The sequence below is a fragment of the Apium graveolens genome, chromosome 4 (genome assembly GCF_009905375.1).
Source record: "Apium graveolens cultivar Ventura chromosome 4, ASM990537v1, whole genome shotgun sequence".
Classification (NCBI taxonomy): domain Eukaryota; kingdom Viridiplantae; phylum Streptophyta; class Magnoliopsida; order Apiales; family Apiaceae; genus Apium; species Apium graveolens.
The window spans coordinates 203,592,379-203,617,670 of NC_133650.1; the positions used below are offsets into that span (position 1 = coordinate 203,592,379).

A 25,292-nucleotide genomic window follows, 5' to 3' on the forward strand; every position below is an offset into this window, starting at 1 on the left:
GGAAAGTGGTATGTTTTGGATATTTTTTCGTAAATAAATTATTGAACTAATAATTTTTAATATAGGTCATTGTTTTGAAAAAAAAAACCTTTGAAAGGGGAAAGGAGGGCAATAAAAGAAATGAATAAACAGGGGAAGACGCCGAAACTGTTACTACAACCCCGTCTGTATTCAAAGAACCTAAAGCAGTAGATGAATAAAAAATATGCGAAAATCTAGAGGACAAACGAACAAGTTGTAATAAGAAAAAATAAAGGATTAAAAGTAACCCCCAACTAGACCAAACTCAAACTTAAACTCAGACTCAAACACAATGACCAGCGGTCTTAATAATCTTCAACAGCCTGTCTGAAATTCAACCCCCAAACCCTAAAACCTTGAAATGGAAAGACGCTCTAACTATACTTTACTAAATCAAGACGACGTCGCTTCCTCTTATTACGAATCCAACTCGGCTGACCGCAACAAACTCAAATCCTCCGATTGGGATTTTACTGATCATAGAGTTAATCGGATGGGGACCACCTCGATTCAGCGGCAATCTAGTGGGAGTAGTTTCGGAGAGAGTTCGATTTCGGGAGAGTATTATGTTCCGTCTGCGGATCAGGATGGGATTGGTGTTGAACAATTGAGGTCTATGGGGATGGATACTGGTGCTGGTGGTGCTGGAGGTGGTGCTGGAGGTGGAGCTGGTGTTTCGTTTTCGTCTTCGAAAAGCTGGGCGCAGCAGACGGAAGAGAGTTATCAGTTGCAGTTGTCGTTGGCGCTTAGGCTTTCCAGTGAGGCTACTAGGGCGGATGATCCTAATTTTTTGGATCCGGTTGTTGATGATTTGCCTGCTCCTAGGTCTTCGTCCGCTGCTTCAGCTGAGATTATGTCTCATCGATTTTGGGTATGATTTTTTGTTTATTTTTGGGATCCTGTTTGTGTCGTTTTATGTGATTTTGTAATGCATGAGTTAGGAATGTGATTACCTTGTTGAATTATATTTTGAGAAATGCTAGCATATTATTGGATGTTCACTTATAATAAGATGGGACCCTCGTGTATTAATATGAATCCTACTAATTAAAAGATGAACATGTCATTTTGGGATTTTTTTGGGATTTTTTTTGGGTATGTAGCTTGGCTCTTATATTTTAGACTTCAATTGTGTGGACTGGAAATAGAATTCGAACATTTTTATATATGGTAGGTAATCAATTGTTTTTAGAGCACTACTCGTATCGGTGGATGAGGTAAATGCAGAACGTTGAATAGTATATGATATGAAATGTATTATCATTTTGCATGCTCCTTAATGCCACATCAGTATAAGTAATCATTGTCATTAATTTATGCAAGGTGTTTGAATAATAGCACCATGTCAAGTGCAATTAATATGCTTAACGTTGCGGTTAAGGGTTAAGCAGAGGCAGTTTGATTAAAACATGTGTACACTCATTTAAATGTTTGCCATTTTCTTTGTTACCAGATGTATAATTAACGGTTATACACCCTTTTACCAAAAAATTGGATCATACTTTTATGTTTTCATGCTTGTTCAATTTTAGTGCCCGAAGTCTTATGTATAAAGATTTCTATGTATAGTGAAATTTATAGTTGCAAGTCATATACGTTGTATGGACAGATTCTAATATTAGTTTTTTTTCCTTTTTATATAAATGTGGTTTAGGCAAATGGATGTCTATCATATTTTGATAGAATCCCGGATGGGTTTTATTGTATCCATGGGATCGATCCTTACGTATGGAGTGTATGCTCTGATTTGCAAGATAATGGCCGCATACCAGCAATTGAATCGTTGAAGTGTATAGATCCAAGAATCGAATCCTTAGTTGAAGTAGTTTTAATTGATAGACGCAGTGATGCAACTTTAAAGGAATTGCAAAACCGGATTCACGGCGTGTCCTCTAATTGCAACACCACAGATGAGGTTGTAGATCAGCTAGCAAATCTCATCTGCAATCGTATGGGGTGAGTTGCAGCATCTCGTATCACGACAGTGTGAATCTTTGTCTTTAATGTAATTATTACTTACTGCATGTGTTGGTTTATGAAATAACTTTTTTTCCTTCCACAAGGGATACACCTTCGTCCGGTGAAGATGAATTATTTCCTATCTGGAAGGAGTGCAGTGATGATTTGAGAGAATGTCTAGGATCTGTTGTTCTTCCTATTGGCAGCCTAAGTGTTGGCCTTTGCAGACATCGAGCTATATTATTTAAAGTATGATGTAGATACTGTAATTTGTTTAAATCTTTTTTACTTTATATTATGCTTTAAAATATAGTACTTCCACAAGAAGAATGTCCCGTCCTCAATGTCAGGTGAAATCTCTTTTTCGTCAAAAGCATAGTAGTTAGACTTTTTTTTAAAACAATTTTTTAGGTTGTCATTTCATTCATAATGCCCTGCCGATTATCGATTTCTTGAAACATATATATACTATATATTACTTATTATAAGCTTGCGCTCAGATAAATATGTTATTATTTTTTGTTTTATACAGGTTTTAGCTGACACAATTGATCTACCATGCCGTATAGCTAAAGGATGCAAATACTGTAAAAGAGATGATGCTTCCTCTTGTGTTGTTCGATTTGGGCCTGACAGGTAAATCTTTCAACTGCCATTGCAGCCATATATAAACATACATATATATTACATTTCTTTTTTCCTTCTTTGATTAGAATGAGGAGTTGATATTACATTAGTTTCTAGCTTAAACTTCAGATAATCAGAGGTCTCTCCCGGGAATAAAATGTCTTTAAGCACGTTTGTCAACTGTAATGTAAAAGAGTTTCATACTATTATACTTCTAGTATGATTAGTTTTGTTTCTTTCAACTTTCAAGTAAAAAGAAGCTCATAAGTTAGATACGTGATTTTCCAAATAAAAAAGCGAGCCTTCTAATTATGGATATATATTTACGTACTTGGACAAGCGGAAACTTTTAAGATTCTATGATGAGGATGGTGGCATACTTGAGAGTTGCACATCCACACTACTACACTAGACAGACTATACCACCAGTAAGGAGGATATATATTATATTATTTGAGAGGCAAGGACCAAGAGGAAGGTCTCAGTAGACATGGGAAAATATGATCTCTGGTAAGTGTTTCATAACATTTGACGTTGAACTGGGCGTCGTATTAGAGCAGCGGCTATTTTTTTGAGTTCCAGAGAACTCTTATTGCGGTTGGAGAAGGGAAAGGGAGCTTTCGTTAATGACAGAAGTCTTTATAGGATAATTGGAGTGGAAGGGGAAGCTTTCAGGACCTTACTGCCAAGAGTGCAGTATGTTAGTCATGTAGATGTTAGGTAGTTTTTTCGTAAAATCTTTTCCATTATGACATTCTAGTTCTACTGTTTTTGGTTTGATTCGGTGCATACTCATGACTTTTGTATATAGAACTGTATATATTTGTAAAGTTATAATCCATATATGTGATTCAGCAAGTCAACAATTAGGTATTATGGTGATACATTTGTTGAATCTATTTTTCTAACATCGTATAAAATCTACTGGGGGGAAACCATGAGGATAGACAAGTAGATTTCTTCATTATGTATATGATGAAAGCGATTTGATAATCTTTGTCTATATTGTCTAATGTGGTGATATGTAAAAAAGATTGCTTTTAAGGCCTTAAAAATATGTATACCTTCAATTCTTATATCTTTATCAGTTGACAAATAACTTAGCTGAGGCAGGAATTTTATCTGGTCAGCATAATATTGGTGCTAGACTATAACCAGCCTAGGAATGTAGGAGTCAGGTAGGGCTTAGGTGGAATATATGGATATAACTCTGAACTTGGCATTATTACTCTTTTAAACCAAGGAAATTCGTACAGCTCATTCCCTCCTCATTCTCTCCTCTAGACCACATGATTTCAACTGACTATTATATTATCAAGTATTGGCTTTAATTATAAACTGTTGATACATTATCTAAGAACCAATATTTTTGCTGATTGCTACAGGGAGTTCCTTGTTGATTTAATTGGCAAGCCAGGATGCTTGCACAAACCGGATTCTTGGCTTAATGGTCCATCTTCCATCTCAATTTCATCACCACTGCGCTTTCCGAGATACAGACAAGTTGGACCAACAGTTGATTTTAGGTCATTAGCAAAACAATATTTTTCAGACTGTCAATCGCTTGATCATTTGTTTGAAGATTCTTCAGCCGGTAATATTATATTTCTATTATGCCTTTAAATTTTTCAGTATGCGGAAACCAATTAATGTGAAATATCTTCCATTTGTGACATTTTTTCCATAACACTATGGATCTTAATGCATTTTGGTGGTTCCAGTCTACTCTATATGTTACTATGCTAATAATTATTTATATCGAGGGCATAGAATAGGTGTATGGTAGTCAATTACAGTGGAAATATATTCTTAAATTCTATGAAATAAATTATATATATTTGGGTGTTGTGTTTGATTAGTTGAATGCATGGTGAAGGACAAAGATGGTCAAATTTGTGCTGGCAGCGCAAATATTCAAACTTAATGGATTGGCAGTATGTAATCATGCTATAATTTATTGCATATAGACATGGCAGTATGTTGATATACCTACAGTAATCAGATTGATTTTCTGATAGGATAGATATCCTTGATAGCGCACTTGTAAAAGGCCATTGTGTCCTTTGCAAGTTTGTGTGGAGGGTTGTCTATGCATGCTGCTCGTCTAAATTTGGCCTTTTCTTTTAAGGGTTTTATGGCAAAGTACCAACTATTCTTGTCAAAAACTATCAAGTGGCTACCCGATCTCCACAGGGACTCGCTTTGGCCACAATAACTGAAAATTAATGGAATCCTAATTTAAAAATGATGTGCGGGCCACATTGATTACAAAAAAGAACTTTATACTTCTCTATTATTAATTCTTCTAACAAGCCCATCATCAGTTCATTAAATTTTAGGTCTTTTTTTCAAGATTTATCATAGTGATATATCTAGTGATTATAGTGGCCAAAACGAGTCCCGTGGAGATCGGGTAGCCACCTGATAGTTTTTGACAAGAACAGTGAGCACTTTGATGTAAAATCCCTTCTTTTAAAGTCTGCCCCTATCATTGCATTGACATCACTTGTTCCAAGCCTTGATATTTCCGTAATGTTGATTGAAATGACTGTTTTTTATGGTTGTGTATGTCATTTAAATAGTATCTTACCACATTTATTAGGAATAAAAAATGTGATCAGTTGTATGTACTGATTTTCTCTTAACCATAAAATTAAGTAAGTTAGTAAGAGGTACCGTTCAGGGATGTCGGTATTATTAATAAATATACCTACTAACAGCGGCAGAGCCAGAAGAAAAGCTCAGGGGGAACAAATTTGAATTAAATTTTCGGAGCTGGAAGTTTAATTCAGGAAAAATCTATAATTGTGTTCTATTTCCGGAGTCAGGACTAAAGTTCCGGAGAGTCAAAGTTTATCTATAAACAACTCTTTTTGAGATTAATATTTAAATATGCAACAAAATGATTAGAATAAAAATTAACATCTAGTTTGAAAAAAAGAAAAATTGATATGAACATGACAACTGACACAAAACTTAGTTAAGTTGTAGTATAAATCTTCTATATAGTGTATCAATATAAACTTGCTTTAAGACTGAAAACAAAAACTGAACGAAATACAAGGTATGCAATTGGGTACAAGGTGGCTCCACCCCTGCGTACTAAGATAGAGAGATAAATATAATTTTGCATTTCAGTTGGCAGTAATGTCTTTATTGTATATTACTATCCAGTGATGCTCCGTTCGCGATACACGCTATGGGACTTTGACCCAGTACGCTCGTTCCGGTATACGAATCATCTTCGATCTAGAAAACTAGGGGTCGCGATTCACTTTTTCCAGAGATCCGCCTCTGCAACTCTGGAGACCTATCCGTGAAGGAAGAATATAAAATTGGAGAAGAGACGAAATTATATATCATATTTAGATTTGATAATAAACAAGGAATGGGATAACGAGTCATGGAGAGAACAATGACCCCGAAAACAGGAAACGAGAAGAAGATAGAAAGTAGAAAGAAGATGATGCCTCAATTCTTTTTCGAAGCAGGAATAAATTGAAACCAAACTAAGTCTTATAAAATAAATGTGACATTTCTATTTCTGATCATAAGAGAATTCCATATTTTTAGTAATTTATTTTTATGTAATTATGTAAACTGATTTTTAGTAATTTAATATTATTATATAATTGAATTATGTGTGTATAACATTCAAAGAATAAACGATTATTGAAGGGACCCTCATATAGTTCCAGTGCCTGATACGCAGGATCATGTACCCGAGTCATAAGAACTAACGTATCACATACATGTACCATGTACCAGAACGACCCACATACTGTGCACAACTACTACTGTCGCACTGAGTTTTTGGAAGCAATTACGGATTTTCGAAACCTAGATAGAGTTAGCCTAGGTACACATTAGGTAGGTACACTGAATCATGAGCTTGTATTACTACTTTAAGGACTTGGATTTGACCATCTTACCTCCCCGGTCGCCAATTCACAACAAGGCACATGCACCAATTATTATTTTAGTACTACTTGAAATTGAGCAGAAATAGAATTTACTTCTCTTCTGTTTTGTTGCAACAACTTCTGCTGGATTATAACACTTATCGTATTGGTTTGAAATGGAAGATAATTACCGATACGATTTCAGCATCTTCGTTTTCTTCAAAAATTTATATATTAAATAAGCACTGCCATCTCTGTATCATCGTATATTTATGATTTTGTCTGAAACAATTTATCATTTTTGAATCCCTTATTACCTTGCTTCGATTTGATCATATCAGGAAAGTGTAGGCTTTCACTAAAAATTCCTCTTTTTGCTTGTGTTATGTGATAACAGTGAGCAGTACTATATTTGGATGAACAAATAAATGAGCAATATAATTTGTCAACATTATTGCTCAATTGGCTGTTTAAGTGGAAAGTGTTTTTGTACATTTAGCAAATTACTTGGTAAATGTAATTTGTTTAAGTTAAGAATTTGAAAAAAAATGGTTACTATCTAAAATTTTATTTTTGTTACTATACATTCATTTTTTAGTTTCCATTACTATATTACGTAGTACAGTACCTATCTCTATAGTATAATAATGGTTAAGTTGTTGTTTTAACCTAAATATAAGATTGTTTAGTTTCATTGACGATTACTATAATTTGCATTGCACTTTGTTCTGTTAATTAAATAAGTATGCCTTTTTTAGAACATACTCAAAAAAGTTCAAAATATTACTTATCAGGTTCCATAAACATAAGGTTTGTTCATCGGGAAATTAAGATACATATATTTATAAAATTACATATATTTTGTTTAGAATGTCATGTGTATTTTGTAATTGTAGAGGATCGAACTCAATTTTTTTTGGAGAATTTAGGTAGAGGCTGTCAGCGCCTTGATGAGGAACTACCAAAAATTCTCTTTAGTCAATTTTTATATAAGGGATAGTTGCTAGTAATATCCAAGGATCCTTATGAATCACTAACGTACTTTCTTTCTGATATATTTGGTAGATTGCACTTTTTGCACTTAATTATTTTTTCAGTCCTGTTGATATTATGTTTTGTACAACATGCTTGATATTTGATAATATGTTAAAAACACTAAAATCGATTTGTTAAGTAGTTGACTAGTCCTTCCCTAATTGGTTGGTCATCTGGTTTGGTCGTCTATTCAAAAAATGTGTCATGAAAACCTTGAATGATGCTCCAGCAGTGGAAATCAGGAAACTGTCTAAAATGATTGGGAGGAACATAAATGAAGAACCAACGAGTCGCATATGCTGTATTACTTGCACATCAGAAGTTTTTTTGGTTACTAGATTGATGTCGAGAACGTTGTTAAAAAAAATGGGTACCTTGCTATGTTCTCAGAATTTCAGGCAGCGGCTTTATAAGACTGGTTCTTTGAGACTATAGATTATTTTGGTTAGAGGAAGTTGATTTTTTTTATCTTGTTATTAAAAAGTAAAACAGTGTTAGAACGTGATCCTGGAGTGTTTTGGTTAGAGGAATTAATTTTGTACCTTGTTAAGAAAGTTAAATGTCGTTAGAACATGATCTGCATCACTAAATGCAAAATAACTATAGCCATTATAATTTGGCACCTAAAAGTGCTTTTTGGTACCAAAATGTAACTTGCACAATGCACACTGATGGTAGTTGCAATCACAACCAACTTCCATATTTAAGCAACATTTTATGCAAGTTTTTCACTTCCATTTAATGTGGACCAACTTGCGCTCCGTTTCTAGTTTAATTTCTCTTAGGTTCGAACCCATAACCAATGATAGATGATGTGGCAAGGATTGCTATAGCCATTTTTGGTTCTAAATACAACCAATTATCCATTTATGCACTTTTCCATCCAGCTACAGCTATGCATTCGAGTAGTATTTTTGTAGTTTTAGTTCTATATTATAGTTGCACACTGGACTTGTTCTACTAAAGGCAACATAATAGAGATGCAGAACGTTGCACGAAGAACGAGATTTTTGGTCTAATTTACTGAACCTGGTCCCAAAATTCTCCGAACCTTAAAAGAATAAGAACTTAAAAAATAGAGCAATGTAAAGCTATCAATAGAACTGCTTGGGGGCAGGAGATTGACTTGTGGTTTTGTGTACTTCTACATGCTGTTCTGTAGATAAATAAATAAAAGCCTGTTAGATATGTGGTAAAATGGATCTTTTGATGAGTCCAAGGAGAGGAATATGGGTTCAGAGCAACAAAAAATATTCATTTTCTCTCTTAAAGATATGTCTGTTTTCGTTTACTGTCTACTCAAGTTTCAAACTTTTTAGTGTGGTAGACTGTTAGTGAGCTATGTGATCATACCTTTCTAACTTGTAAGGCATATATAAATGCTACGAAATCCGTGCATTATTTTACTGCTTGCTAATGTGGTATGCTGGATTAAAGAGTTTGAGGATTCTAAAGTTTGTTATGTTTCATCTTATATTAGTTTTAGGGATGATATAACTATCACATTTATAAAGAAAATGAAAACTAGGTCAGACTCGTACGAGCACAAATATTAGTAAAATTTAAAGTTTGAACTTTGAGATTATTTTGAATGTTTTCCCTCTGAGTTTGATTAGTTTTGTTGCCGCACTAAAAATGTCTATATTTGCTTTTTTTGTTTCTTGTTCTGATAATGTAGAAATAACATTTAATAGATGCTATCTACTGTTATGCATCTACTTTGACAGCACCTAACATGGTTATCTATCATGCTGATCTGATGACTGAGGGATGTAATTTTTTTTTGGAAATAAACAGGAACTGTTATTGAAGGAGATCCTGAGGAATTCTTGCATGTAAAGAGGCCCGACATGCATAGACACAGTACCGGGGTTAGTCCGAGCAACAGTGGTGAAATTTCTCAATCACATTTGCCACCAAGAGCAGCTAGGCCAATTATTCGTGAAAAAGATCCTAGTAATGCACATGCTGGAAATATGATGCCATCATTCATAGACCCAAGAGTAAACACGAGTAGAGATCAGAGTCAACTGGTCACAAGTAGACCCAGGGAACTTCCGTTTGATGTGGAAGATTTGGACATTCCATGGAGTGATTTAGTTCTAAAAGAAAAAATCGGTTCAGGTAATCCCCTTGGAACAGTTTGATTATCATTGTAGAGTAGGAAATATTGGCTGAGCTATATAATATAGTCTGAGCTGTTGCATTGTCAGGTTCTTTTGGTACCGTTCATCGTGCTGACTGGAATGGCTCCGTAAGTATTCACCTATTACGTGATGTATTTTTTGGTTCGTACATGCTTAAGTCTCTGCTAGATATCATTATTTTGGTTGGTGTTGCATGTTTTGATAGAAGTAATATAATGTGATAATTTTTTTTTTTTGTCTAATCTGTATACGAGCTGAATTTGTAGTAGAAATAGTAATTCATTCCAACCACCAGTTCGGTGGTGCTCCTCAATAAGCATTGTTCCATATGTAAAGTGCAGTACAAGTACTTTGCATAGTCGCAAGGTAACTGGTCTCTTTTATGAAAGCAATAGACAACATCAGGAATATTAAACGACTCATTGAATGTACTGAAAAATCATTTGGAATTATCATAAAAGAATTTAAATGTATTCAGTTTGGCGCAGGTTTTACTTCTTGAAATTCCATGCAAGTGCATCAATGCCCTAAGCATCTAACCGTTATTGTTTCTTTAAATTGGGATAATTTATAACGGCAATGTTTATATATGACATTCGTCTTTACCCTCCTTTTTACCTTTTTTTAATTATTGTATAGTAATTGTTCCTTATCTGCTTCTGATCTTACAAAAGCTTAAACATACAGGATGTTGCTGTCAAAATTCTTATGGAACAAGATTTCCATGCAGAAAGGTTTAAGGAATTCTTGAGGGAGGTATGTTTATTTTTGTTGAATGTTGATATGATATATTAAATGCACATGCTAATTCTTCTTTCGTCCAAATTCAACATCTTTTTGTGTCAATTAGGTTGCAATTATGAGGCGCCTTCGGCATCCTAATATCGTTCTCTTCATGGGGGCTGTTACACAGCCTCCAAATTTATCAATAGTTACAGAGTATTTATCAAGGTTAAGTAACGTCTCATCAAAATTACTCCTATGCATATTGTATTGCAACACTTGTAGCAATGCTAGAAGGTATTGTTTTATGACTGAATTTTGCATTATCATCCTGTAGGGGTAGTTTGTACAGACTTCTACATAAATCTGGTGCAAAAGAAACATTAGATGAGAGGCGTCGGTTGACTATGGCTTATGATGTGGTACTATATGCTGTCATATATAACTTTGTGTCGTTAAATCATGTTGTTTCTTTCAATTTTTCGGTATCATTATATAACTATTTTTGTGGTTACATCAGGCCAAGGGGATGAACTATCTACACAGAAGAAATCCTCCTATTGTTCACCGTGATCTGAAATCTCCTAACCTTCTAGTTGACAAAAAATATACAGTAAAAGTAAGTAAAACAAGTCTGGAGCTCGAAGCATGGTAGACGATCTTTATATATGCGACTTTTTTTTTGGTTCTCTTAATCATAGCGATGTCAGTAGCTGTACTGCCTGTTCATATATACTTGTGTTCTCCTGTATTATTGATGTTATTGGCCTTAAAACCCTTATACTCTTTTATTTTGGAGTTTTAAAATTCGGGTACTTCCCATCGTACATTGGCAATTAAAAAATTCACAAAATTGAGGAATTGGGTATGTACTGTATTTTCATATAGAATGCGTAGGTTTAGTAATAGCATATCTATATCGTCATTTACTATCACCTGATTATATGCAAAAAGAACTTCCTATGAAGAATATGGGGACATCTTATTCCGTCGGTGATTATTGTTTGTTAATTAAAACCAAAACAAATTATTGGGTAGGACTCTTGGATCAAATTGCTTACTGAAAAGCTGTTGTTTTTTGAATATTTTGGTTTGGTACACTTGTTCCGTTTTGAATCTGAGAGGGGAAACTTCTTAAACTTTAAATTATATTGAAAAGAATAACTTTCTTATATGTTTTTTTCTGGGTTCTTTTAATGTTAATCTTTACTTGGACACTAATCATCTAGAGTAAGTTAAAATTTATTATATGTATGTTGAGCTAGCAAATTTTAGAAGTTGAAAAATCGACCAGTTCATATACACATGAATAAAACTTTAAATAAACCGTAAATCTTTTCGATGGTAATCGTATTTAACGAGATAAATTTAGTAATTGGGAGGTACATGTGTACCATCAAAGTAGCAAAGATTTGCCTCTTTTAATTTTATGGAAGAATCTTGCTGATTTGGTTATCTTCCTAGTTGCTTGGTCGAATGTTTTTATAAACAGAGTTTGTTCGGGCTAACGACCTGTGTCGGAGTATGTATTGCGTGGCAGCTGGTATAGATGAATAAAGGCGGACCGCTTGAACAGGACCTATTCTCTTAATAGGCGGCAAGTATCTATGAAGGCTAATAATTAATAAGATCCATATGCTGATTTGGTTATCTTCCTAGTTGCTTGGTGTGAAGTGTTTTTAAAAACAGAGTATGTTTGGGCTAACGACCTCTGTCAGAGTATGTGTTATCTATGAAGGCTAATAATTAATAAGATCCATAGAAGATTGTTGTGAACAATAAACATAATAGAATTGATTTTCCAAATCACAGTAATCTATTACGAGACCGCATTACATATGCGAGGTATAAGTTTGAGGGCTTTGGGGAGGGGGTAATACTTTTGGAATCCCTCAATCAGTATCGAAATTCTTTAAAATGTACAATTATATGTAAAGGGATGAAGTAAGGTTTGTTCATGTACTTGGCATAATTTCTTGAGGTTCTCTTGGTGCAATCTGGTTATCTGTTTTGTCATTTACAGAAATATGCGCACCTTTTGCTCGTTGTTTGTAAGCTTGATAGAAATCTTTATCCAATTCTTAGTTGATGTATTTATGTGTAGTAACTATCTGAACCACTCACTAATTTTTTTTCCTCCTTGCGTGGGTTCAGGTTTGTGACTTTGGTTTATCTCGCTTGAAGGCAAATACGTTTCTTTCATCAAAGTCAGCCGCAGGAACTGTGAGTTTCTCTCTCCTCCTTTCCCCATCTACCGAACTTAAAAAGAAAAATCCCAAAGTGACATCATCTATAGATTATTAATGGTTTCTTTATTTTTCTTTTGTAGCCCGAGTGGATGGCTCCAGAAGTCCTCCGTGATGAACCATCAAATGAAAAGTCAGATTTATATAGCTTTGGTGTAATTCTGTGGGAGCTTGCAACACTGCAACAACCCTGGGGTAATCTCAATCCAGCACAGGTATGTACAAATTTAAGATATTTCCGTGATCATTATGACAAAGAGTAAGACACGTGATCTATTTTGTTGCGACTTAGTTCCATCTGCGGTCTAGTAGAGATATATTGTAAGACTTCTAGAATGTTTGTTATGTTGATACGAATCAAGAATGCTCTTGGTAAGTGATAAATTGAACAGAAACAATGATCAAATATTTGGTCATAACTTTCAGCTGCAGCTGTATTTTCTCAGCTTACGAGTGACCGATACGTAAACAACCTATGCTCTTAGCATCTGGGTTACTTGTATCACTTCTATCAAATTCTCCGGGGCCTCATCTTCACTGCCAATTTGTGTTAGCTAATTAGTGTGTTTTGCAATTAAATAAACTTTTCTGATTTATAACACTCTCTTCCCACGACAGTAATTGTGAAGTGAGCATTTATAAATGCTTCACTTGTGTTTCTTCATTTTCTCGTTTTAAGGAAAGACTGTACCAGTGGATGGATGACATGCCAACAAAATTAAATGCTAGTTGCTACTAGGGTTGGCATCACTTGGCAATGTGTGATATGACTTGAACCCAACACGATTACCAAGATTAAACCAGAAATAACAAGGACACTGACAGGGACATGACTCGATTAACTTAAATGACTTGTTTGAAATTCTTCTTCCTCCGAGCTTTGTCTATATCTTTCTTTTTCATCAAATTTTAGCAAGTCTAATGACACGTACACCACTCGATTAACCCAAAACACGAAATTTTCATTCCTATGTGCTTGTTTCCTACTGTTACACCTCTCATTGAATATTCTTTTTCAACCTGTTTTAATCTATGTTACTCGGACTCGGCTAGAAGTGTCCGACATGGACACGTGTCCAAGTATCGGACTCGACAACATTTTAAAAAACATGCATGTTTTTGGCGTAAAATAAGTGTCTGAGTCCGAGTGTCCATATCCAAGTGTCGAGTGTCCGACACGGGTACTCGAAGGTAAAATGAAGAGTCCGAGTAACATAGGTTCTAATTTATCCAAGGCGGCCTCAATTTGTGATAGTACATCTTTTTTATTAGTTTGAAAAAGGGTTTCTGTTCAGTTTATCTTTCAATGATATGACGTGAATATATTTTCTGTTTAGGTTGTAGCAGCGGTTGGTTTTAAGTGCAAAAGGCTTGAAATTCCTCGTTATGTAAATCCTCAAGTTGCTTCCATAATTGAAGCATGCTGGGCGAAGTGAGTAGGCTTTCTTCTCCAATTTCTGTCCTCTTGTTAATTATATAATACATGAAATTTCAGTTTTTGCCCGATTCATTTTACAGCGAGCCATGGAAACGCCCGTCATTTGCCAGCATAATGGAGTCTTTAAGACCGCTGATAAAACCTCCCACATCACAACTTGAACGTGCTGATAGTCCTTTAGTCATATGAAGCATCTTGAAATTTCAGTTGTGCACAAATACATTCTTGTAAAGGCAGACGAATGCCTGGATTACCAGAAAGCATACATTTTGGTAATTTTCAAAATTCCAGTTTGTTAAGAACCACTTTATCAATATTTCTTGTGACAATTGCTGAGCAATGGCACAAACTTACATTTACTTGCTACATCGTGGAAGCAATGTTTTTGTCTTCTCCCTCAGGGATGGGGAGTAAAGGGAGTTCGTTTAATGAAGGCAGGAGACTGCCTTTTGTTCATTATGTATTGGTTAATGGTTTTTTTGGTTCTGTATTTTCCAATAGTTTACATCTTAATGAAGGATGGAAATCTGACATACAATAAAATCATGCTCTCTAACATAATAGAGGGACTTGTATACTAAGACTTGTTAAGGTGTTCAATTTAGACTGTAATGTACTTGTTAAAAAGACGAGACTTGGTTATGCAAGATATTTAATATGGGATGATCATATTCATGTGTTCTTAAACAGTTGTTTTTGTCACTGCAGGCATTGGTGTACATAAATTTGTTCATTTTGCTTCCTGGAACAACTTTTTGGGCGGCAGCAGAAGTTACCTATTATAGAAAATATCACTGTACTTGTATAAATTTAATTTCTAGTTGGGTTTGGCCATCTTTTTGCTCATATTGTTGCATGTGATTCCTGTAAAAGCGGGTGTTAGAAAGTTTAATTGACGGTAGTACGATGTCTCTTACAGAATCCAGACAAGTACTCACATATCGGTACTTGAACAAACAAAATCAGATTAACATAGAATCAAAATTGTTTTGTTTAAGCTTAAACATGGTATAGTAAGTAAATTGTTTATTGCGAGAGAAACATTTGCTATTTAGTCGGGCTTGTATGATGTGGCGTGCAATGCTAAGAAGTATGTGAAAAGACAGTATTCACTCCTGCATATCTATTTCAGGAATACAATTGGGGTATGATCCCTTTTGTAGAAACCCCCTGCGAAGATACTGTTTTTAGTTGAAATTGGTTCGTACGGACTGCACATAACATAATACTACAAGTTAGTAGAGTATATGCAATCAAGAATGACGAAACCGTCTGGGAATGAACTGTGGAGTAAGCCACCCTATTATTGCACTAGTTTTGTGTATTTTAATCTCTACACTTACCTCTTAATTACCACAGTTTTTTTTGTTGGCATAAATGAGATCCTATTACCCAGCAAGAGCAAAACTGTTTCAGTGAGGTAAAATAAATGAGAGAGTTATAGATTCAATTAACTAAAATGAATGATAAGATACAAGAGGAAATGTGTTTATCCTGTGATACTGACAAGAAAATTTTCCCAACTGAGCAACAGAATATTTCTCCCTGCTGGGCACTTGAATTTTACAGACTTCTCAACTCTTGCAGCATATCAACTTGGTAACAGTTATTACAACTTACAACACATCCATCCCTCAAGATTTGAAACATAACATTTAAAGAAGATAACAGACTATACAGTTCATCAAAATCATGTAAATGTAATATTGAAGAATAACAAGTCAGTGTTGATAGAAGATATCAGACAATACTCACTGACAGCATAAAAGAGGGTAGGAAATGAATCCTGAAATCAAACATTTCAACCAAATGAATGAATAATTTATTAATGTATTTAGATATAAATACCGAACTGTCAACTATAAAATAACTGTGTAATAGTAAACTCTGTAATAATATTTAATAACTGAAATGCATCATAAGTTAAATCCCTAAGGATCTAGTTTCCCAGTTTCAGGCTGGCCAAGACTCATCAGCAGGCCACATATCGACTCCAGAACTTACTGCCACCTCTGAGGAGCTTACATCCCAATTATCTGCCATTCCACTTACGACTCCGAATTCTGGGGCAACAATATTACTAAGATTATTCCAAATTCCAGTGTCAGAACTAGACATACCAGCACCAGGTTCAAAACCCATGTCCCAATTTTCTTCGGGTCTACCCAATTCATCAAATCCGGGAGACAATAATTCCGGAAAGTTTCTATCCTTTCCCAAGTCCTCCGGGAAACATACAGAATACTCCGGAAAAGACACTACAGGCTCGAGTTCTGAAATCCCCATTCTGACTTGCTCTAGAGGCCCAGGAAGATCATCTGCTATGTTTGAGTCATATGATCCAATATTCTCAACATGACATGATGGGACATCCACACCTGAATCAATTCGTTTAGCTGCTACTGGAATTAACTGAGGCTTTTCGGAAGTTGTGGCAAGATTCTCTAAATCGTCCTGGTATTTCACAATCTGTCCAGCTGCAGACAAATTCAATATAGCCTGTTTATTTTGCTGATGTTTTACAAACTTCTTTGCTGTTTTAGGGGACATAATGCTCCTCTGATCCTTAGGCTGAAGATGTGCCATGAATGCAGGATTGTGGAACACTTTTGCCAAGAAAGAAACCATCTTCTTCTGTTTTTGTTCTGCTGCTTGGAGCTTTTCATTCACTGCTTCCATATGCTGAATCGTCCCACAATGTTGTTGCTGCAATTCAATTACCTCCTGCATCATCATAGTCCTCTCTTTTCTTAACAGCTCTATCTCACCTTCAACTGCTGGTTTCCCTACTTCAAGCGATGATCTTACAGTATTCTCAGCCTGCTGAGTATGAGGTGACTTGCGCCTATGTATGTTCTTCAGCAGATGCTTCTTTCCTCGCAGAAAATTTTCATTTGCAAACTCCCACTTGTCAGTGCCAATCTTGCGAAATCCCTGGATAGGGGATATAATAACAGTTAGTTCCATCATGAATTGCAGCAAGAATAAGTCCAAATATTAGAATTATAAACTTATTAAAAGAAATCATTTCACTATTCCAAGATAGAAGCAAGGTGATCAACTTCTGCATTGCAAATATATGTTAGATATGATTCATTATCATGACAGAGTGTAAAAAGAATAATCTAAAAAACTACCTGCAAAATACTGATTTTCCCACTCCAGTAGAAGCTGGAGTGAGAATGAAAATCTTTAAGTGAAGAGCCAGATAGAAGCTCCTCCTTAAACATTCCCAATCAACATAATATATTACAAACCATGAAGGCCACTAATCATAGTTCACAGAACTTTAACCGTTATAAACACACAACTATCTCAACAATAAGAATCAAGAAATTGAGATACTTCCGAGAAGCAAGTCAATCTCTCACTAGTTTTAAGTTACAAAAGTTTTATTACATTGCAGCTAGCATCCATATGATTTGGTACTGATATCATGACAAGAATTTATCTCATCCAACAGAGACAAACCAAGTGGCAATATTACATCAAGAACAATATAAAAGACTAGAACTATAACGCGGTATATACAGACTACAGAGTGAGCATCCTAAGACAATTACAAGAGTAACTAATTAAAATTACAACACGAATCAAAACATAAAAAAACACGAATTTTACAAACGGATATAAAATATAAATAAAAAACACGAATCGTAGCAAGAATTAGATACATACTAGCTACTAATCAACCAGCATCAGCCAATTGAGGCTGGTGCTGAGAATAAATCATAAATGTACCCACATAAGTATTCAGCTGTCGAACGAAGCTCGAAAAATTATTGTGCTTGAAGTTCCTGGGAAGTATTATCCTGGCAAACTCCAATGGATCCCAGACCACAAAGCTCTGGCCTCTGTCACCCCATGAAATAACAGAATCCAATGCAGCATCTTCCAAAAGTTCAAACGTCTTGGATAGAAAAGGCGGAATCGAAAATTCTTGTACAAGCGGCTTAGGAATCTCCAGCTCCAAATTCTCCCTAAACGAACATTGAAAATCATCAGAATAGTTCATGTCTATAGAGAAAAAATGAGTAGATAAATGTAAGAAATATCTAACAAAAGAGGATATGAAACATACTTATATAAGAAATGAAAGGCGGCTACTGTTGGAGGACGCGGTGTCGACGGGGTGTTTCTAGAAAAGGAAAGGGGAAGTTCAAGTTCAGCGCCGACTTATAGTATTGATATTTAATTATCGTACTGTGTGTGGGAGCTAGATATTTTTAGGGAAAGCACAGTGACTGTCAGAGAATCTAAGGTAACCAATAGGGTTGCTTGATATTGTGTAAAATGGTGGGGCCGGTGGGTCCATCTTCTTGAATGGGGTTCAGGAGTTTCTAATGTTGCCTGTGCGGTCCGGCAGAAGCCAACAAGTCAACTACCTTAATGGTTAAGCAAATTTTTGTCTGGTTTCGGATATTACTTGATTTTAACTATTTTTACATTTTCTAATTATATAATTTGCTAAAATTAACTTCTAACTTACATCCATTCAAAAACAAGTAAAAACTTGTATTAGAGGCTAATTAAACAACCCCCCCCCCTTCTCATTCATATTCTTTTCTCTAATCAAAATTTTGCAGGCATCATCAATTCCATAATCATGTCGTGCTACAAGGGCAAATATGCTGGTAATTCATTTACTTTTCTCTGTTTTATATACATTTACTTTGATGTCAGATGTTATGTTATAATTGTTTCTTGTTTTTTGATTCATTTGGTTTTGATCTTTTTCATTCATACAAAATAAATATACATAGATTCTTGTGTTTTTATATCATATTTGCGTTTTTGTTTGTAGATGTGACACATAATACATGACCTTTGATCTAGTTTCTCTATTTCTCTTGTCTCTCTTTTTTTCAAATTAGACTTTTATATCTTGCATATTAGTATGAGATAATAAGAGATAAGCCGTGAGACATGAAACATGTCACGACAATAAATAAGCTCTACCACGGCCATCTCATGATGCTCAATTATCTTGTCTTTGTAATTCGGATCTCAAATTGTATTTCGATAATTATGGTAATAATGGCATTTCATGGTAACTTTAACTATATTAAACCTTTAATTATACCAATTGGAAGTTCAGTAAAGATATCCCATTAGGATTTTTTTATCTTTGGTATATGCAACATGACAAATCAATTTTTCTCGAAACGATTTAGTTGCTCCTTCTGGTTACGATTGTTGTACTGTAAGAACCTAATGTTAACTAATCTTCTGCATTTGTAATTTTATATATATTACTGCATGTAAGACTTCCCAAATATAAATTATGTCTTATAAATTTATCATCATCTGTATCTTGTGATGAGCATAGCTGGATCATTTATTTTTTAACAATCCTCTAAGATGTATGCAATTAATTGACTGTTGTGTATACTAAAGTTGATTTCAATGTTACAGATGAGCTGATTGCTAATGCTACGTACATCGGAACCCCAGGGAAGGGTATCCTTGCTGCTGATGAGTCAACCGGCACAATTGGCAAGCGTTTCTCAAGCATTAATGTTGAGAATACAGAGTCAAATAGAAGGGCTCTCAGAGAGCTTCTTTTCTGCACCCCTGGCTGCATGCAGTACCTCAGTGGTGTAATTCTTTTTGAGGAAACTCTTTTTCAGAGTACTGCTGCAGGTACATTCAGATTCTACCCACCATAGTAATATAATTGAGAGTTTATTAGATTAATTGACTTGATTACATGTCTAGGTTTTGACATTTTACTAAAGTTTTCACTTCAACTCTGTAATCTGTCAATGTTTTGGCATTTTTCTAGAACATGTTTGTAGCTTTGTAATTTTAATTTTATGTTTCGTATAAAAAAAATTAAGGATATGTATCAGTTATTGGTACTTGCTGAAAATTCAAAATACTATAACTACTGTTATGGCTAAAGGTTGCCCAAATATTGGCTAAAATAGGTTGAAAAAATATTGGTTGCTTAGCCCAGTTTAAATAATGAGCATCGGTATCTAAAGTGTGTAGGCAACACCCTTATCCCTGGCATGACACAATGTCCTTGAATATGACAGCTAGCTGTTATTACATGTACATTGTAATTATGTTTTCTAAAATCTTTATTCATTTAGTTTTCATTTAGTATGTCTGGACTCCATAGGTGATACCCTTATGAAATTTGTATGCTATCTCTTTCACAGTATTAATAGTTTTTCTGGTGAAAATTCCATGACATATGGAATCTTAACTGTGTGGATTATTTGCAGGCAAACCTTTTGTTGAGGTCATGAAAGAGGGTGGAGCTCTCCCAGGAATTAAGGTTGACACAGGCACGGTTGAGCTTGCTGGTACCAATGGGGAGACCACCACTCAAGGTCTCGATGGCCTTGCTGCTCGTTGCGCTAAATACTATGCAGCAGGCGCTAGGTTTGCTAAGTGGCGTGCAGTGCTCAAGATAGGACCAAATGAGCCTTCACAGTTGGCTATTAATGAGAATGCAAATGGTTTGGCCCGGTATGCCATTATTTGTCAGGAGAATGGATTGGTCCCCATTGTTGAGCCTGAAATACTTGTGGATGGAAGCCATAATATTAAAAAGTGTGCTGATGTAACTGAACGAGTTCTTGCTGCTTGTTACAAGGCTCTCAATGACCACAAAGTTCTGCTCGAGGGAACTTTGTTGAAGCCCAACATGGTGACTCCAGGATCTGACTCTGAAAAGGCAGCACCTGAGGTGATTGCTGAGTACACTGTCCGTGCGCTGCAGCGCACTATGCCTCCTGCTGTTCCAGCTGTTGTGTTTTTATCTGGTGGGCAGAGCGAGGAGGAGGCTACGGTTAACCTTAATGCCATGAACAAGCTACAGACAAAGAAGCCATGGAGTCTCACTTTCTCATATGGAAGGGCTCTTCAGCAGAGCACTCTCAAGGCTTGGGCAGGAAAGGATGAAAATATTGAGAAGGCACAGAAAGCATTCCTGGCAAGATGCAAGGCCAACTCAGAGGCAACTCTTGGTAAGTACCAGGGTGATGCTCCTTTGGGTGAAGGTGCTGCTGAGAGTCTTCATGTCAAGGATTACAAATACTGATAAGCATTTCAGCTTTAATCCTATTATATTTTATAAAAGAGATATGACAGTTTGTACAAGAGTGCCTTTTCAAGGCAATCTAGTCTCTTCTTAGGTTTCTCTTTGATTTTTCCATCCTAGTCTGTAGCACAGACTAGTTAATAAGTTAGCAATCCTCCTTTGGAGCGAGGATGTATGCTATATTTTTTTCTTTTCAGTTTTTTTTCCCGGTTTTTCTGGTACAACCGTGTTTCATATTGAGCACGCCTTAATTGTAAATATTAAAATTGGCAGAAGCAGCTGAATGTTTATATAAGACTGTGTTCTTACTCTAAATGGTATTTGCGTGTTTCTAAGTTTCTTTTGACTATGTTTGGAGAGTTTCCTCCAATAGTGAGCCAATGCGGAACTAGGTTCCCAATCAGAATCGGCTGTAGCAACAATTTGAACCATTATTCGCAAGATACAAACAACATCCCAGGGCGAACACATTACAAATGGTCATACATGTTACACACTTAAATTTGTTTGCATTGTTGCACCAAGACATATCTTTTCTTATTTCTGCTAAGTAAAGAATTGTGACATATCAAGAATCAATCAAAAAAGTTTTTGTGATTATACCAGAAGGAATGAAACAAAAGACACAGTAAAGCTAATAGAGTAATTGTATGAGGTCTGCCCATTACAAGTTGCAAAGGCAAATGGTAGATCGATATGAACATCATGAGCTATTCCGTGATAAAACATGTTGTTGCTGATACCTTCTTCTTCTCATGCTTCCTCATAATTTTATTGTTTAGTCCATTCTATTTGTATGTTTTGATTTTGTTGTTTCGCATTAATAGAGACATTAAATCCCAAGTTTATAGTACATTCGAATCCAAATTTAATCGATAAATAGCTAAATTAATTTCAAACGTAAAATTGATTAATCTGATAACTATGCCTCGATAATGATCAACTTATCAGTTAAATGTAAATGTTACTGTACATAAACATTGTACGCACCAAGAAGGAAAATGAAAATTTACCTAAACAATTGAAATAATATGCACGGTTCTAGTATTTTGAAGGCCTACATTAAAACTACAATACCCCCCCCCCCCCCCCGGAAAAAAGGGAAACCAGAAAAGCTTGAATAAACAACAGTTGAAATTACGTATCCTCCCTACATTACCGTCATCTGCGCTAATCCTCCCCTGTCCTTTGATAAATTATAACTTATTCTCTACATTCTCCTAATCTCCACACACTCCACATTACATTAATTTAATTAACATTCAAACTAGTTTAATCTTGCACATATAACTAACACTAATGGCACGCCACATTATTGTTTTTTCCCTCCTCTTGGTGGCTCTCATTGGTTTTGCTTCCGCGGCTAATTCACCAACAGGCTCCCCGAGTAACAGCCCGTCGCCTAAAGGTTCTTCCTCCTCGGGCTCTCCTAAAAGCAGCCCTCCACAATCATCATCGTCATCATCATCCGGTGGCAGCAAATCACCTACTTCCTCTCCTAAAGCTGCCTCACCAAAGTCCTCATCCTCCTCATCTCCCTCCTCATCTCCATCTTCATCTGGTTCATCCTCGGGAAGCTCTAGCACTCCGTCTTCCTCATCATCTTCCTCAAGCCCTAGCTCCTCTGAGGGTACTTCAAATTCTCCACCAGCACCCGCAAGTGACTCTGCTGCTGCCTCTGGCGCTGCACCTACTGATGGACCGGCTGCAGATGCACCTGGCCCATCAGAGAGCAAGGCTACTGTTCTGAAGGTTTCTTCTGTTGTTGCTGCTGCTGCTGTAGCTGGTTTATTAGTGGTTTAAGTGATTGTCTTCATTTAAGATTAGTAGCTATGACCTAAATAAGTTGTTTCCATGTTACGTTTTTTTTTCTTTCCTTCCCCCTTTCTTTCTTGAACATACTTACACACATTTGACATTTGTTTCTGAACAAGTTTTCAAGCCTTGATCCATCTCCTAGACGGAGCCAGAGAGATACAGCCGAAACAAAAGTACATTGATATCATGTTTGCTTTGTTAGCGGTATGCATACAGCATATATGTATATTCATATTTGTATTGATGATTTTCATGTAGGAATTTAACCATTGTATAAATTTATGTTTATTATGTTATCGATCTGCGATTAATGCATATAATATAAGTGTGTGCGAATTACGTAAATTAATAAAAGGATATGAGAAGAAGTTCTCGAGTCCAGTCGTATAACTGTATCCTTAAAACTATTACGGTTCTCCCGCATGTGCGAGTCGTTAGCCCTCAGGATAAAACGAGAAGACGACGATGTTACACGAACAACACCTTCGACGAACTAGAACGGAGCAAGAAACTATCATCAGAACAGAGAGAGGGTTGTGTTTGTATTTAGGAGGCGGCTATCATCAGAATAGAGAGAGGGTTGGGTTTGTATTTAGGAGGCGGCTGTGAGTTGTATATCGAATCAATTAATAACCCTAAGCCTAATACGTTATTATCTCTGTTATAGAAATCGGCCGATTTTTTAAAAATCGCCGATAAATCGCTCAAAAATCGGTCAAAATATTTGTCTGATTTGACCGATTTCCGATAAATCGCCGATTAATCATCCGATTGTTTAAAAATCGTCCGATAAATTATAAATCGGTACCTCAACCGAATAGTTCCGATTTCCGAAATCTGTAACACTGATTATTATATAGGTTCGAGAAAACGGTGCGCTACTCCACGCGTAATTAATTAAAAAGCGTTAATTAATCAGCTGGTTAATAAATCAAATCCGTAACTAAATCTGATTATTATCACATCAAATCAATTATATCCGTAGTCAAAACGAATTAAACTTTTAAAAGCCCAAACTCAGTGAAAATTAAATTTAGCAAAACTAGTCCGTAATTATTCGGGCCAATTTCCTGCTACATTCGTGTCCGCGCATCGCACACGCGGGAAACCTTGAAGGCTTCGCAAGCCTCGGATTGACCCTCGAAAGCCCAAGATTTGCACGTCACACACCACGGGCAAGCTCGAAGGCTTCACAAGCCTCAGATTGTCCCTCGAAAGCCCAAGATTTACCCCCCTTGCGCGCGCGTAGGTGTTGGAGCAATACATAAGTAACACATTTGAACACTACATAAGTGTTTTGCTATATAAAGCTATGTATGCTCCATTGCAAAATCAATGTGGGACTTTCTATTCTTCCACAAATTTCCACTACTAAGAGGCTAACTTTAGATGATCGTATCTCATCCATCTCTTAGTCATTTTGAGTGATTCAAAGTACCTCGGAAAGCTCTCTCGGAGGAGAACACATTCCAAGTGTCACTAGTTGTGCAACATTCGTCCACTCAAATTTTGGCTCAAATTGACTTGACAATGTGAAAATACTACCCACATTTCTCAACAATCCCCCACATGGATGAGATTGACGTTTTAGTAGCACACACCAGATAGACAGACACGGAGTTTGACTTGGTAATAGTTTCTTCGATTAGATATAGCATACGATAGGTAGAGAATGCTCCTTGAACCTTCGTTCGAATAAGCATACCGGCTTTACTGGTAGACAGTAGACGTGCTTGTCCTTGAACTATTCGACCGTTTGTGTAAACAATGATATACTATTCACTATATCTTTTCTGACTCGTCCAGTTCTCATGAGTGTGTCCATTTTGGCCCCGGAACATCGTCCTGGTTCTGCAGGAGTTTCTAAAGAATTGTGCCTCGTAATTCTCCTTTGAAGCGGCCCCACTTCTCTCCCACATAGATGATCTTTATCTTATAGAGTAACCTGCGTTTACTCAACAGAATTCCATGTGTTCACTCATGTGTATTCGCCAAAAGATCATTAAAAGCTCAAAAGATTAACCTCGTACCATACGGGTCTCACTGTTTCCTCATCATAGGAACAGGTCAGGGGTTTTCCCCACATTGATTTGGTCATCATGATTGAGTTGGCCCATTGAACCAAGTTCTTGGGATCTCCAGTGAGTATTCTTTGGGTGTCAAGGCCCATCCCTCTAGATGATTTCTCAACCACTTCTCTTGTAACCATTTGGTTAGCGGATCCACAATATTATCCTTTGATGGTATATAGTCAATAGTGATAATTTCGGTTGAGATCAATTGTCTAATGGAACTATGTCATCATTGTTAGGTCACACACAC

General features: G+C 36.0%; 4 protein-coding genes across 4 annotated transcripts; 3 read left to right on the top strand and 1 right to left on the bottom strand.

The window, feature by feature from the left end:
- The first annotated feature begins 218 nt into the window (after window positions 1–218).
- On the top strand, window positions 219–15,102 carry LOC141720565 (serine/threonine-protein kinase CTR1). Its single transcript, XM_074523056.1, has 16 exons — window positions 219–892; window positions 1,676–1,977; window positions 2,085–2,229; window positions 2,513–2,616; window positions 3,993–4,201; window positions 9,342–9,668; window positions 9,758–9,798; window positions 10,379–10,447; window positions 10,542–10,642; window positions 10,752–10,836; window positions 10,935–11,033; window positions 12,569–12,637; window positions 12,744–12,875; window positions 13,998–14,092; window positions 14,179–14,370; window positions 14,807–15,102. Exons 1-15 carry the CDS (start codon window positions 383–385, stop codon window positions 14,285–14,287), a joined length of 2,397 nt encoding a protein of 798 aa, XP_074379157.1. The 5' UTR covers window positions 219–382; the 3' UTR covers window positions 14,288–14,370; window positions 14,807–15,102.
- A 571-nt stretch (window positions 15,103–15,673) lies between these two features.
- Window positions 15,674–18,161, bottom strand: LOC141720566 (heat stress transcription factor A-3). Its single transcript, XM_074523057.1, has 2 exons — window positions 17,844–18,161; window positions 15,674–17,032 (listed from the first exon to the last, which is right to left on the bottom strand). The coding sequence occupies exons 1-2, from the start codon at window positions 18,111–18,113 to the stop codon at window positions 16,052–16,054; spliced, it is 1,251 nt and encodes a 416-aa protein (XP_074379158.1). The 5' UTR covers window positions 18,114–18,161; the 3' UTR covers window positions 15,674–16,051.
- A 245-nt stretch (window positions 18,162–18,406) lies between these two features.
- Window positions 18,407–21,467, top strand: LOC141720567 (fructose-bisphosphate aldolase 3, cytoplasmic-like). The gene is made up of 4 exons (XM_074523058.1): window positions 18,407–18,490; window positions 18,685–18,732; window positions 19,514–19,741; window positions 20,332–21,467. Exons 1-4 carry the CDS (start codon window positions 18,442–18,444, stop codon window positions 21,150–21,152), a joined length of 1,146 nt encoding a protein of 381 aa, XP_074379159.1. The 5' UTR covers window positions 18,407–18,441; the 3' UTR covers window positions 21,153–21,467.
- A 927-nt stretch (window positions 21,468–22,394) lies between these two features.
- On the top strand, window positions 22,395–23,261 carry LOC141717008 (uncharacterized). Its single transcript, XM_074519137.1, has one exon. The coding sequence runs from the start codon at window positions 22,452–22,454 to the stop codon at window positions 22,953–22,955; it is 504 nt and encodes a 167-aa protein (XP_074375238.1). The 5' UTR covers window positions 22,395–22,451; the 3' UTR covers window positions 22,956–23,261.
- The last annotated feature ends 2,031 nt before the right edge of the window (window positions 23,262–25,292 follow it).

Coding starts and splice junctions, on each gene's coding strand:
- LOC141720565 (XM_074523056.1), top strand. CDS start 383: ATGGAAAGACGCTCTAACTATACTTTACTAAATCAAGACGACGTCGCT. Junction 2,617..3,992: donor GTTCGATTTGGGCCTGACAG/GTAAATCTTTCA, acceptor TGATTGCTACAG/GGAGTTCCTTGTTGATTTAA. Junction 11,034..12,568: donor ACAAAAAATATACAGTAAAA/GTAAGTAAAACA, acceptor GCGTGGGTTCAG/GTTTGTGACTTTGGTTTATC.
- LOC141720566 (XM_074523057.1), bottom strand. CDS start 18,113: ATGAACTATTCTGATGATTTTCAATGTTCGTTTAGGGAGAATTTGGAG. Junction 17,033..17,843: donor TTCGACAGCTGAATACTTAT/GTGGGTACATTT, acceptor TCCCCTATCCAG/GGATTTCGCAAGATTGGCAC.
- LOC141720567 (XM_074523058.1), top strand. CDS start 18,442: ATGTTGCCTGTGCGGTCCGGCAGAAGCCAACAAGTCAACTACCTTAAT. Junction 18,491..18,684: donor ACAAGTCAACTACCTTAATG/GTTAAGCAAATT, acceptor AAAATTTTGCAG/GCATCATCAATTCCATAATC. Junction 18,733..19,513: donor CTACAAGGGCAAATATGCTG/GTAATTCATTTA, acceptor TCAATGTTACAG/ATGAGCTGATTGCTAATGCT.
- LOC141717008 (XM_074519137.1), top strand. CDS start 22,452: ATGGCACGCCACATTATTGTTTTTTCCCTCCTCTTGGTGGCTCTCATT.